At 43.0% G+C, this 13,966-nt stretch overlaps 1 protein-coding gene across 1 annotated transcript in view; it reads right to left on the reverse strand.

Annotated features, from left to right (window-relative positions):
- The window catches only part of LOC147665626 (AP-1 complex subunit gamma-1), a 521,863-nt gene that overhangs the window by 476,070 nt on the left and 31,827 nt on the right, over positions 1-13,966 (reverse strand). The window contains exon 2 of the mRNA XM_086949636.1: positions 3,711-3,914. Coding sequence (XP_086805762.1) covers positions 3,711-3,911 — 201 coding nt within the window. The 5' untranslated portion in view covers positions 3,912-3,914. The remainder of the gene's footprint in view (positions 1-3,710; positions 3,915-13,966) is intronic.

The raw sequence follows: 13,966 nt of genomic DNA on the forward strand, positions 1-13,966 counted from the left end.
CAAATATGAGGTAGCAATCTGTGCATTACAAATGTTCAAAATGTAGGTAGAAGTATAATATTGCAATAGTGGGCAGGCATTCTTTCCCAGGAAGGTGTAGATAGATCACTGAGCAGAGTACTCTGTCGCTGGGATTAGTCTAGAATGAAAAAGCTCTTAGTGTGTGTTAGATAATGATGAAAATGACTAGACCAGGATGGCCGCCCACGAGAGAGACTAGTCTAAAATGGCCGCCACAAAGGTGAGATAGAGACAGTAGTCCTCTGTTTGTTGCTGTTACATAGATAGCAGGGAGGAGCAGTTTCCCTTCACAGTCCTCTGTCTGCTGCTAATATTTTGAGCATAAGGGTAGGAGTTTCTCTTTCTGTTTGAGCAAGCCATGCTCAGTCTAGCTGGGAGGAATTCTCATCTCTGTGTGGGGGAGCTAGCTGAGGGGCCTCGTGGACATCATAGGTAGGTAGGAAGGGGGAGGGGGATTTATTGCTACAGTTTTATGGTCCCAGCCATTTTGAACAAAGGAGGTAGTTTTTTAGGTGGGCGAGTGGGAGAAATAAATACCTTAAGACTCTGTGTGCCTGTTGCGTTTGCCAGCAGAGTTTTGCAGAATTTTGCAGAAGCAATGTTTTGTTGTAGTCCAGCAGAGTTTTGCAGAATTTTGCAGAAGCAATGTTTTGTTGTAGTCCGAAATTGGCTCAATCCCTTCTCCTTCGTAGATATGTGTGCACTGTGTGAACGTGATGACAAATCAGGGCTCCAAGTCTGTATTACCCTATGAGGCCGGTCAGCCGATTACCAGGTATCCAACGGTGACAGTGGGGCATGCTTCGGTCTTCTGTCGCCCCTGCAGCTCTTGTTGGACTCGGGGCTCACTTCACTCGCTCCTCAGGGCAGGGCGCCACATCCTCCGGTCGCATCCAGTTTCTGGGGCAGCCGGAGGCAGTCTCTACTCCGTCGTCATCGTCTCTGCTGTGCGGGGTGATGAGGGGGAGCGGGGGTCTGCTGCCACGTCCCTTTGCAGTCACAGCGCAGCGGCCAGCGTCCTCCACCGTGGTGCGGGCGGGAGGGGGTCTTTTAGACGCCGCTGGGGCTCCTCTGCTGTGGCGCGGCCGGTCTTTTTTGCACTCCGTAGCCTCCGTGATTCCCTGCTTCACTGCTGTGGAGCGGGCGGGCGGCGTCCGTTCGTCAGATTCCCGGAGCTTCAGCCGCCTCTGCGGCTCGGGGGGTGCCCTCCTATACCGCCGTGAGACCTTTCTGCCCCCCGATGCCTCTGGAGCTCCTTTGCTGCTCTCCGGTGCACCAGCCCACGTCTCTGCTGAGCGGGCGGGGGGGTCTCTCTCAGCCCTCCGATGCTTTCGAGCGGGCAGGTGATGCAGTCTCAGCAGTCATCCGGAGCTTCAGCCGCCCCTGCGGCACGACTGAGATGCCTTCTATGCCGACTTGAATCCAGTGCTGGTCTTATGGCAGGATGATCCGTGGTGTAGGTTCAGCAGGCTCCCGGGGCTCCAGCGATGGTGGTGTCTGAGTTTTCAGGCTCCAGCTACCGCTAATCCGGTCAGTGAGCAATCCGGTTACTTGTGCTGCTTTTTCGGCTTTCGTTCCGTCGTGCTGGTGGGTGCTAACAGGGATAATGCCCGTTAAGGGATCCCAAGCACTGGGAGCTCTTCACAGGAGCTCCTACCAGGCGGTCAGGCCAGGTGCCTGGATCATGATCTTCAGGCAGACACAGGATACAGACATCGTGGTTGTCTGATTTTGCTTTCTTGTTGCCACAAGGACATTTGTCAAAGAGTGAAGGCATTCTCAGAAGAAAATGTTCACTAAACTGACTGAAAAAAGCAGTATCTTACTTGACTAGATGTTAACTGTCAAAGTAAGAGCAAAAATCTGTCAAAAACCAGAAAAATAGTGGAGCTGTGTAACCAGGGTCCTTCTCTGAAGGAGCCGGAAAGAACAACTGACCTAACTGTCACCCCTGGGGCATGATGGGATACAGGGGGTCATGAGTGCCTTAAAGGCACAGTGTCAGTTTATTGCTATTCAGCTACAGGTTAGCTTTTCAGTCTTTTTAGACTGTGTGTTTACAATGCAGCCTGGGAGCTTCCTATGCTTCCAGGGAGTTATGAGAATTTCTACTGCTTTATGAGCATTAAAACAGTTTCTAAACAATTTTTGGTGTTGTTTCTCATGCTTATTATTCATGTATAGTGGAAATTCTTCACAGCATATTTCAGCTCTGATGTTATTTGGCTGCTATTGCATGTGATATATATATATATATATATATGGTACATATAATATAGTGTTTCCGGGGTCCCGCACACGGGCGGGAATATTCTAATGCTTATTACTTTGATGAGGATCCCCTGGAAGAGCATCGAACTAACCAGCACAGGGTCATATCTGGAACATGTAATATTCAGTGCCCTTCCTTGGGGCGGTTAGGCCAGCTGTAGGGGTGACTAAAAAATATTACAGGCAGTGGTAGGGGTTATGGCATACATTGATCTGTACAACATTTTGATGGGACACCTTAAGGCCCCAACCCGTGGCACAGCTTATTTTTAATTTGCATTTGCGCCCATATTTTATCCTTTATCACTTATTTCAGATTTTTCCTCCTTTTACATTATGTTCATTTTCCGTCTTAACATTCGTCACAGTTTTCATACAGGGATCTGTGACATGTCTTATTTTCAATTTTGTCTGCACCAAGACACACAGCCTGAAATGGCAATCTTGCAAGTGCTTGGTGAGGGGTCTGTTAGTGCGGCACAATTTGTGCTGTGGCCCTTAGACGCTCTCATTAGTACCGCAGGTCCCTAGGTACCATTTACTAGGACTTACAGCAGATGCTAAAGGTTTTGCCACTTGGGGGAACAATTGTTCAGTGTTGGGAAAGAGCTCTGGCACTGGGGACCTGGTTAAAAGGGACCTAGTGCACTTTGTCAAATCATTTACCAGGCAAAAAGTGTGAGTGACCATGTCAAAAAGAGGCACTCCCCTACACTCATCGTAGGAAGAACCATGCCCCACAAATTTTCACTCATCTTTGGCTGTTCTAAAACAATCATGCCTTGTGTAGACATCATGCAAATATACTCACAGACACCTCAAAGTAGCAAATCTACACCAAGTTATCTAGCCACGAATATTCAAACTACCTAATGTTTTTCTGAATACAAGGAAGCTCAGTCTGGCAGCCATAGCAAATGATAATAAACCATCTGTGAAGTGCACTACTGCTTCAAAAGAAGTGCACAGGCGCTAAGTGAAAAAGTATCCTACAGGCACTAAAAGGAAGGTATGATCAACAGAAAAATGTATTAAAAAGAAAAGTCTAACTTCTTTTTGAAAATTGATTCAGAAGGAGCCTTTTGTAATCCAAGAGGGTGGGCATTCCACAGTTTGGAAGTGAGATATGAAAATGATATCCACCCTCTTCTGGCTTAAAGTGCTTTTAATACGACTGATCATACAGACAGCCGAGGTTAGGCACCTTGCACAAGCCAGTTTAAACAATAGCCTTTCAATAAGCTAACCTATGCCTCAAAACATTGTGCAACCATGCAGTTTTCTATTTTACCGAAAAAGGTCAAAACTTCTGGATATCCTGCATATCACTGAAATAATCTGTAATTGCAGGTATAGGTCTACCTACTTCTGCATTTAGCTCACCTGTGCCAAAACGATCACATTGTACATCAACTAACCTGTCCAAAGTGTGCTGGATAGCCAAGCATATGCATATACAACAGTTTTGCAACATTCCTGCAGCGGTATGTGTTGTCCTCCTCGCGAAAGGAAGATCTGATGGCTGCACATTCCTTCTGGATCATTTCCCGCTCCTCTGCTTGCGTCCGAGCTGTCCTGATGGTCCGGATCAGCTCCCGTAATCTGATCGGAGCTGGCATCCTCTGAGGGTGAAAATACAAAAGAACATTGTGTATTAAGGTAAAGTACTAAAATTCCAAAATATAGGTTTTGTCTAACTTGCATGGTACTGCTGTATCATCAATAAGAAAAATCTGTCTCGCTGACCATAGAACAGAGCTTTTCTATTCACTATACACTTTTCAAAACAATCAAATTTAACTTTATGCTCGCTGCTTTAAAAAAAAAAATACTACGTGAAATGCGTAGACCATTTAGTTTCATACACAATAGCTCCACCTCAGTTTTAATATTTTTCAACCCCCATCATCAATGTACTACCATCACCCTTCAGACCGACCGGTCCTGCACCTTATCCGATTTGTCCTATCTGTGATTTACTTTGTTGCTATTCATTATGTTCCTGTTTATCCTTGATGTTTGATTTATCCTTTTGTTTTATTAAGCTTTCTGATGTTATTCTTATTGTCCTGCTTAATTTTATTGTTTGATATGTCTATACACATGTACTGTAAATCGCTCTGATACCCGCAAAGGTCTTGTTCAAGCTCTATAAAACTTTCAAATAAATTAAAAAAAAAAAAAATACACTGAAATGTAGATTAATAGTCATGAGATGTATTTTCTCTTCTTTTTAATCCAGAATGGTTACCCAGCCAGCACGTGTTTCGTCTGGGGATGTACCCAAAGACTTCTTCAGGGCATCTGGCAAAATGAAATGAGATGAGATGATAATCTCTCTGCCGGTTGTACTTCCGTCCTGGCTGACAAACGGAAGCGAGTGTTCTTAAATTGTTTTAGGCCAAGAGTCGGGACCTTGAAATTGAGCCGAACGTTGAGACTTCACTGTATAGGAGACAGCGATCTGTTTTAGATACACCCGACTCCTGCCCGGCGATTAGAAGAGATTATAGATATCTGAGGCAGCGAGTACGTTGCACGCCCCAAAACCGCAGTATCAGTGTCAACTGGAGTCAAGCCCACTGTTTTTAGGCTATTCATAACTGTACACGTGTCAGAAGCTATCAAGGTACACACAAGAAACAGATAAAATTGTCACAATACCATCACCCACCACTAAATTTTTGGTGGGTGATGGTATTGTGACAATTTTATCGGTATCTTGTGTGTACCTTGATCGCTTCTGACACGTGTACAGTTATGAATAGCCTAAAAACAGTGGGCTTGTGGTAGTAAAAATTGCATACCACTACATTCCTTGTATACAAAATAGAAATAATAAGTGTCAGGAGGGACAGGCCATTTGTTGTTTATTACAGTTTGAGTGGGGGGCGGCCTGCACCCTCTTCTTTCCCCCTGAGGCTCCAATTAATTTGATATCAACTGGAGTCAAAACAGAGCACTGTCTCATATACAGTGAAGCCTCCATGTTTGGCTCAATTTCAATGTCCAGACTCAAGACCTAATACAATTTAAGAACACTCACTCTCCTTCGTCAGCCGGGACAGAAGTGCAACCGGCAGAGAGATCATCATCTCATTTCATTTTGCCAAAAGCCCTGAAGAATTCTTGGGGTACTTCCCCAGACGAAACACGTGTTGGTGTGGCAACCGTTCTGGATTAAAAAGAGAAAATACTTCCCATGATTATTCATCTTCATTTCACTGTATACACGTAATACTGCATTTCCATTTTTGTGACTAGATTGGATACAGTGAATTGATCTGTACATACTGTCAACGTGTGCACAGGCTCGTTGCTATTCAGAAGTTAGTTTATGGCCCAAGGCCCCACCAATTACTACTTCAACATGAAGCACTCTTTCGGTCACATAAACTTAAATTAATTGTCTCAACACCCAAAGACTTATTTTCAACAAAAAAAAGAGAAAGGATTGAAAGTAAAAATTCTTGGTAGATAGCTATATTAAAAAAAGTGCTAACAGTCATCCTAAAAGCAGACACTACCTCTTGTGGGAAACTGACAAAAACCCAGATTTTGGCAGACTAATATGCCAATGAACAACAAGCCGCACTGGACTACACCAATGCACAAGAACAACCTTAAAATTAAGCTACTCAGTTCTGGCTTGATCTATTTAGCGGTTAAACATCAAACAACTCAAATAAAATACGAATCCCAGACAGAACGTAACCGAGATAATTTTGGATTAAAAGACTGCTATATTGAGTGCTAGGAAGCCCCTGTTAAACAGCTTCGGGTTAAAAGCTATTAAATAATGGAGGCAAATCAAGTTGGAGACTGCAGTGTACCAACTTCATGACTTAGGAAAACAGAGATAGGATTGACTCCTCCCTATTACACAAATAAGCTGGGTTTAACCCTTTCAACTTTCAAATCCAAAATTATTTGAGACTCGAAAATTTACAAGCATGCAAGTAACAAGAAACCTTGAAGCTTTCAGCTAAATATCTGAGGTCTTCAATAACTTCTATGAAAAGAAGCACTAAATTGTAACATGACTGCACAGAAATACGCTGGAATGTTAAAGACAATACACAACCACTCACTCCCCCCTCTTAACTCTACAGTAGCCTTTCACTGAACTGATTGCACCACACATTAAATCAATGTTTAAACTTGCTTCTATGTTGTTAATTTTGTACATCTACCACCAGTCTAATAATATATATATATATATATATATATATATATATATATACATACACACACATATACATATACATATACACACACACACACATACATACACACACATATATATAAGCATACACACACATGTATAAGCATACGCACACATATAATCTTGGTTAACCAAGGGTATTTGCAAACACTTTACAGAGATTCAAAAACCACTGAAATACACAGTCAAAAGCTGGAAAGAACGACTACATATTTAGGCTGTGGTAAAGAGGGCGATTGAAGCGGCTTACAGCTTGATATTCCTCCCTAATACAAACTGGCTGGACTTCGGAGAGATTGTTTTGGAGGCTTACATTTGGATGCATCATCCTGCATGTAATTCTACTAACCACATTAATGGGTGCACCACATTAACTTCCAACCAACACTTTTCTTTTTTCTCAAATCTCTTTGAAGCCTGCTCATTTAAAAAAAAAAAGTAAGATTGAGATACACGGCCATTTCGAATGGAGTGTGTTTTACGCAAGTCCCTTAAATAGTTTTCCTACCTTGCATGAGCAAAAATATGTTTTTTCATTTAAGGTGGCAATAAGATTTGGAGGCACCACATATGTGTTCTCTAAGTGGATTATATGGTTTGGCAGGAGGGTTTATCTTAAAGAAGGAAGAAGCTAATTGGTATAGAAAGAGACTTGTTTAAGAAGCTTTAGGGTACAGCATGTGCAGGACTCTACACAAGTTCGATTTGGGGGAAAAACACAAAAAAGGGAAAGACTGTTCAGTAACACTATGAATAGCAATAGCAACAAGCCACCACAACTAGGAATTTACTGAGAAGCAAAGGCTTTACCTTACTTGAGAACAAGACATATGTACCACCTCGACTAAATTACGTCTGCCAATGTACAAACGATCATGAGGCATTTTCTCAGGGTCAAGGGGAAGTCTGAATTCTACCTCCTGGCCCGAGGGAGCAATATATATGTTTTGGGTAGTGTCTGGGAGACTGAAGAATCTATGCCCTACCGTTTTTCACTGTGTGAATGTACTGTGTTCTTGCCCATTATTAAAGTGCTTTTCTTTTTATGAAGTTAGCCACTAACTTGATATTGAACATTTACAACTGGTGTGCCAGCACGACAATTCTGCTGCATTTCCAAAAGGTTAGCCAAATGTCTTCTTAGAGATTTAAATATCTCAGGGTAGCATGATTGCGAGCTCCAAGACATGGAGGGACTTAGCGTCTCAGAATTAGTATGTCATAGTAGAGAACATTTAATATGTTAAACGTCAAGTGAGCGCTATTTTTCAATTCCTGCAATTTTCTCAAAACAAAATTCTGGTCTTAGCCCAGAGAATCAGACTGCAATGTTCAGTCTTGGTGAATAGTAGAATTTTGCATTCTGAAAATCGAAAATACATTATAAGCACCTGGTCCACAGCTAAGAGAGGTCTTAAACAAGGTTTAGATTTGCACCAAATGGGACATTGGAGCCTGAGAGAAGTAGGCAGAAAATGATGTGCATAGAAACCTGGGCAACTGAATATGTACTACCTGGTGAACCAGTGCAGATCCCAAAACGTTTGACGTTAAAGGACTGAAAGGTAGTCCATCACAAAAGTAACCTTGAAAAGAACAGAGGATGGTAGCGTCATGCCCCCTACCGGCTTAAGGTGGTGGATGAGGTGGTTGTGCACTACTGGGTCTAGGAGGAAAAGTTAGAGAGCCTGGAGAGGCTGCAGGGTTGAGCATGGAGACCCTGGAGTTCTGACTAGTCTATTAAAAGTGATGACCTGAGATCAGGCAAGAAGGGACCCTAGAGTGAAGGAGAAATGTCAAGAGGTGGAAAGCAGGTGCCACAGCTCAAACTTGAAAATTTGAAATAAAATCATTTCACTAGAGAACTTCAGGGGACCTAGTGAATAAGGAGAGGTTGCTTTCACATCACTCCTTAATCATGTGCCCTGCTGAGGCCATCAAACAGTCTGCAGAGTAAGAAAGAACAGATGAGACGTGACTACTTGTTCTCAGCAGAAGAACTTTTGAAGATAAAGAAGTGGACCAAGAGGGTAAGGATCATAAAACGAAAGTTCAGAAAGGCACCTGCCTTGGTCAGGTCAAACATCCATATACAAATGAGGTTCCTATGATGACAGAGTTCCAATTATACCATGGGTAAACCATCAAGACAGGACAAAGTTAAACTATGATTGTTAAACCGGTACAATTCCACGACAGCACACCCTCAACATGTTAACTTAGAGATTTTTGACCAAAACATTAGTAGAGGAACAGAATATAACCCTGGTGCAATAATAAATGAGCTGGGGTAAGACACTGACAGACTTGAAGAGGAAACCAGATTAGTCGTGGTGTGAGAGCATAAAAATTACTGAACTAGAGGTAAAGAATACATAAGTGCCTTGAGAAAGAGGACGACGGCGCGCTATAGGCATGTTGTGTGCAATTATATAAATAAAAAGTAGACCTCACCCATCAATTAATATTTTACTTATATATGGACTGGATAATACGGAAGACAATTCACATGAGATTTCCAATCCGGCCAGTTCTAAAGAAAGATGCAGAGCTTACTGTCAAATATTTCATTAGTGAGACAATCTAAAACGGAGGTCAAGCTGTCAAGGGTGGAGGATCCAGAAATTAACCTGGTGATTATTTCGAGATTTTGTTATTACAAAAAGGTATTAATTTTAGAGATGCTTTGGGGAAAGAACAATTTAGTTCCCGGGTTACAGAAAGAATCATTTCACTTATTTTTAACTACACTTTCTACAGTGAAGAAATTTCACACAATATCCAAGGATATGAGGTGAGAGACATAGGGCTCACCCACCATTCTCCTCAATGTCTGAATAGGAGGAACTAGAATAGCTTTTAGTTAGTTTAAGGAACAGATAGATTTACTATGGAAACTGCACTCAACACTGTTGTATTTCTCCATTACTGAGTGACAGTAACCACACAACCATGCTTAATGGCATGCCGCCACTGAGATGAAGATCTTTTCTTTCCCCACTTAATATTCAACTATAACCACTAGTTCCTTAACCTGGTAGTTACTTTCAATAGCTGCTGATACTATACTACACAAGCAGTATTTTAGGCTTGCCTACTGCAAGACCTCTGCAAATTCGGCATGGGTTCAGCGAGGTACCGGAATAGGTAGATAGAAATTGGCTGAGCCGAGTTATAACTTTCATTGATCATCTCTAAAGCTTAAATGACGAGTGGCAAGAAGCTATACAAAAACACACAGGTTGGAAAATGGGATAAGACCCCTTCAGAGAAGTTTATGAATCTCTATCTTTGGCAGTTACGTATATTCTATTATAGACTTGTCTCACTAGTAAGTGAAACGGTTAGCAAGATACAGCAGTTATTATCCAGTGCCCCACTGAGCCACTGCAGCAAGAGCTACCTTAGGTTGTAAACGAATCCATTCAAAAATAACAAATGATGGACAGAATGCAGAACAATGTAATACATTCACCCCAATACAGCGATTTGGGTCTAAATCCATCGTTTTATTGTTCACCATGCTATTCCAGTTTGGACCCAGCCATAGGCAAATCAGTCTTGACCCTGCGCCCAATGGGAACAGTTCAGCCCGAACTGCCAGGTCAGACGTGGGTCCCTTGCTCACTGTGGCAATGGATTCAAGATAGCCTGGCTGAAGAAGGGTGACATTCTATGAAACTGGTCCCAGGATGCTTGTTTCCGGTCCAGGGAGGACCTGGCCTAGCAGATCGGTCTGGACTGTTCCCATGAGGCACAGGATCAAGACTGATTTGCATATGGCTGGGTCCAAACTGGGGTGGCGTATTGGGCAAAAGAACGATGGATTTAACACAGATCTTATGACTGGGGGAGAAGGTTTGCATTGTTGGCATTCCGTCCGTCATTTGTTTGCTGTAGCAGTAAACAAAACCATGGCATAAACCTGCTTGTTGAAACAAATAAATGTCAAAGCTCCGAGCTGCAAAAATTGGTACTTCGATAGCAATGGAAATTTCCCCAGGAAAATAAAAGAAATCAGTTCCTATCTGCAGAGGTTTGCACCCGCTCCCATTGCAAATCAGAATTACATTTAAGGCGTTATTGCAGATCACCAAGTCACTAAACGGCAAGGCTGTAAACAATCTTATGTCACGTTAAACTGTACCTTAGTCAGAACCCTGCTATCTAATATGCTAACGAACTGGACTTACAATCAAAATACACTAAATTACAACGTCGGCTGAGCGTGCTTTCTATAACACAAATTTTGCAACACAAGAGATATTACAGATTTGTGGTTTCCTCCCAAGTAATAAGTGAGGGCCTCTGTAGTCAACAACATAGTCAGTCCTGCTGCCTAACTGTTTCGATATTGGTTTTGGATGATATATTATGGACCAGTAAAATTCCAAACTTCTGCTCTCCTTTTTGATAGCATGCCCAATTCAACTGGCCTAATTTCTTTAGGGCAATCCTTCGGAGGAGCTCTTATTAACATAGTATCTGTATTTACAGCAATGGCGGCTCACAGAGGGAGTGCTGGGGGAGGTGGGGCAGGGCAGGATGGGGGGGTAGTGGACTCAGACATATGACAGAACGGCATAAACTAAGTAAATAAATAAAACTATTTACCTAGCGCGCACTGCATCGCAGAGTTGGCGATTCAGCACGGGTAAGCTAAATAGTTTTATTTATTTACTTAGTTTACTCCGTCGCGTCGTATGTCTGAGTCCACTACCACCTCCCCAGACCCACGTGCCTGCAGCACTCCCTCTGCGAGTCGCCACTGATTTACAGGATTTAATTTTGTGATTTAAGGGCACTCCGCCATTAATTTGAAAAAGTTAGGAAATGCAGTCTATCATCTGTTGTTCACGGAGTAACACTGATGATTAACTCCAAATAGTCAGCTTAATTGTAGAAACAAATATTCAATTTTTGCAGCTGGATTCATCAAAGGGCTGAAGTATACATTAAAAGCAGAAGCAAGACCAGTGCTCCGTGCGTTACTCCATGAGACAGGGGATATACTAGGAGGTCAAATTTTCAAGACTTCCCGTTTCTGTTCTATGTAGGAAAAATGAATTAAAGAAAGCTGCAGCTTTTAAACCACTGTTGGGTAACCATCTACATATGGCCTGTGACTAGCTCTTTAGACAGCCACTGATAGATCTATTAACATCAGAATGCAACTCTGCCTTACTCAGCTAGCAGATGGAGACTGCTGTGGCTATTGATTCCATGTTGTGAAAAGGGTGACAGCCTGTGATGATAGTCCTGACACTTAACTTATTTTGCCTTTTCCAAATTTGAACGGGCTGCCTCAATATACTATTTTTCTGATTAATGACAGTTTTGCAGGAAGTAAAATTCAGACCTCATTGGCCTTGGTGTTATTTTCTTATTTTTGACAAACTGCAGTTTCTCCAGCTGAAGGAGAGGAGTTTCAACCAAGATCCAGATGGATGTTGGCAGTCTATGGTTTCCACAAAGCCATTTGCGAGCGCACACACACACACCAGATTTGAAAGAGGGTTCGTCACTTTTCGGAAGTCCGAGCAGGGGGAACAAAAAAGGTCTTCAAGGCTGGCAGAGGTCGATCTGACACCTGCCCCAAGTCTCAAGAGACCGGCGACAGGCAGCAGAATGACATTCTGCTCTACTGCCTGCATTATTCCAGCCATCTGATGTCTCAAGAGATGCAAGACAAGGAGGGAACATGGGTGGCACTTTTGCTGGCAGAGGATTGTTCTTTGTGATACAAGTTATTTTCACACATCCCCGGCTCCCTGTTCTCAGACTGGAAGAAGAGATCATAGCTTTGGGCAGAAGAGGTCTGCAAATGTTTAGGGCCCGAAGGGCAAAACTCGCCCTACAGTCAAACTTGTAAACCAATGTTGCACCAAGGATAGAAGAGAACAATGGATTGAGAATACAATGAAGAACCACCACAACGATGGATGGAAATTGCTTAAATCAGTCTTAACCACTTTTCTCCTCAATTGTGCCATTACAAAGTAGAGGCAATCATATGCAAATAAGGAGTGACCAGCCACACGAGAACAAGTCCAGCTTGAACAGCAAGGCCAGTTTTCCACAGGGCACGACCACATGCAACCCCAGAACATTTATGCTTGTGATTCAATTAGCCTTTTCCTCCTACAAGAACATATAAAACAAAGTTTTAACTTCCACAAATGAAAACTGAAACAGTGATACTTTTCAAGAAAGTAAGAAACAAGTAACTAAATTTATTTTTCAAAGATATGATCCAATAAAACACAAACTATACTGCGTCACAAGCAATCAAATTTACTTCATTTATCACTATATAAAATGAGGCTCAGAGCTATTTTGGTGAATTTCCATTAAAAAATCCTTTTCTCAAAACTACAGCATGACAGCACACGTTACTACTTGTGTAACGATATATCTGTAAGAGACATTAGTTAGTGATAGATTCCTTACCTTAGAATATCCCCAGGCGTCAGACTGGATCCGAAAAATTTTGCTTAGCAGTACCCCTGCGCGTCAGTAGGTGGCGTCCTGCGGCTCCACGTCAGTCCCTGGCGTCATCAGGGCCGACATGACGTCATGGAGGGTACTTAGGCGCCACCCATGTGAGCGGACGTCAGTTCTGTACTAGACTTTCCGCACCGAAACGCAGAGCCATGCAAGATACTGACCATTGGTGCATAAAACTAGGGCCCTAAAAGGGGATGACCTTAACCCTAGCAATCAGTTCACAGAACAGGGAGGATGGGTGGGCGGTAAGGACTCTGTCACTAACTAAGGTCTTCTACAGATATATCGTTACACAAGTAGTAACTTGTGCATCTGAAAGAGACACATTAGTGGTAGATTCCTTACCTTAGAATAGATACCCCAGCAATACCAACCCCAGTGGTGGGTCTGCAAAGAAGATTAAACCAGAAAGTCTCGGAGCACAGAAAAGCCAAAGAAGCCGTCTCTCTGGACCTCTCCGTCAAGGCAGTAGTGCTTTGTAAATGTGTGAGGCCCACGTAGCTGTCGGACAGATTTTATGCAAGGGAACTCCCCGTCCCAAAGCAGTAGTGGCTGCAGTTGCCCTGGTGGAATGGGCACACAGCCCCCACAGGAGGCTCCTTCTTGGCCAAGGAGTAACATGCTTTGATGCACAAAACTACCCACCGGGAGATGGTCCTTTTGTGCACAGCCGACCTTTTTTGGCGCCCACGTAGCCAACAAAAAGCTGATCATCCACCCGGAACTGCTGTGTACACTGCAGATAAAATGCGAGCACACGTCTTGGGTCCAGACGGTGGAGCCTCTCCTCTTCCCTTGAAGGACGCGGAAAGAAGGTGGGCACAGTGATGGTCAGCCCCATGTGAAAGGGCGTGACAACCTTTGGCAGAAAAGAAGGACGGGTCCTTAAAACCACCTTGTTCGGATGAATAGAAAGGAAAGGAGGTTTATAAGAAAGAGCAT

The sequence above is a fragment of the Lissotriton vulgaris genome, unplaced genomic scaffold, assembly GCF_964263255.1.
Source record: "Lissotriton vulgaris unplaced genomic scaffold, aLisVul1.2 SCAFFOLD_1600, whole genome shotgun sequence".
In the NCBI taxonomy this organism is placed as follows: domain Eukaryota; kingdom Metazoa; phylum Chordata; class Amphibia; order Caudata; family Salamandridae; genus Lissotriton; species Lissotriton vulgaris.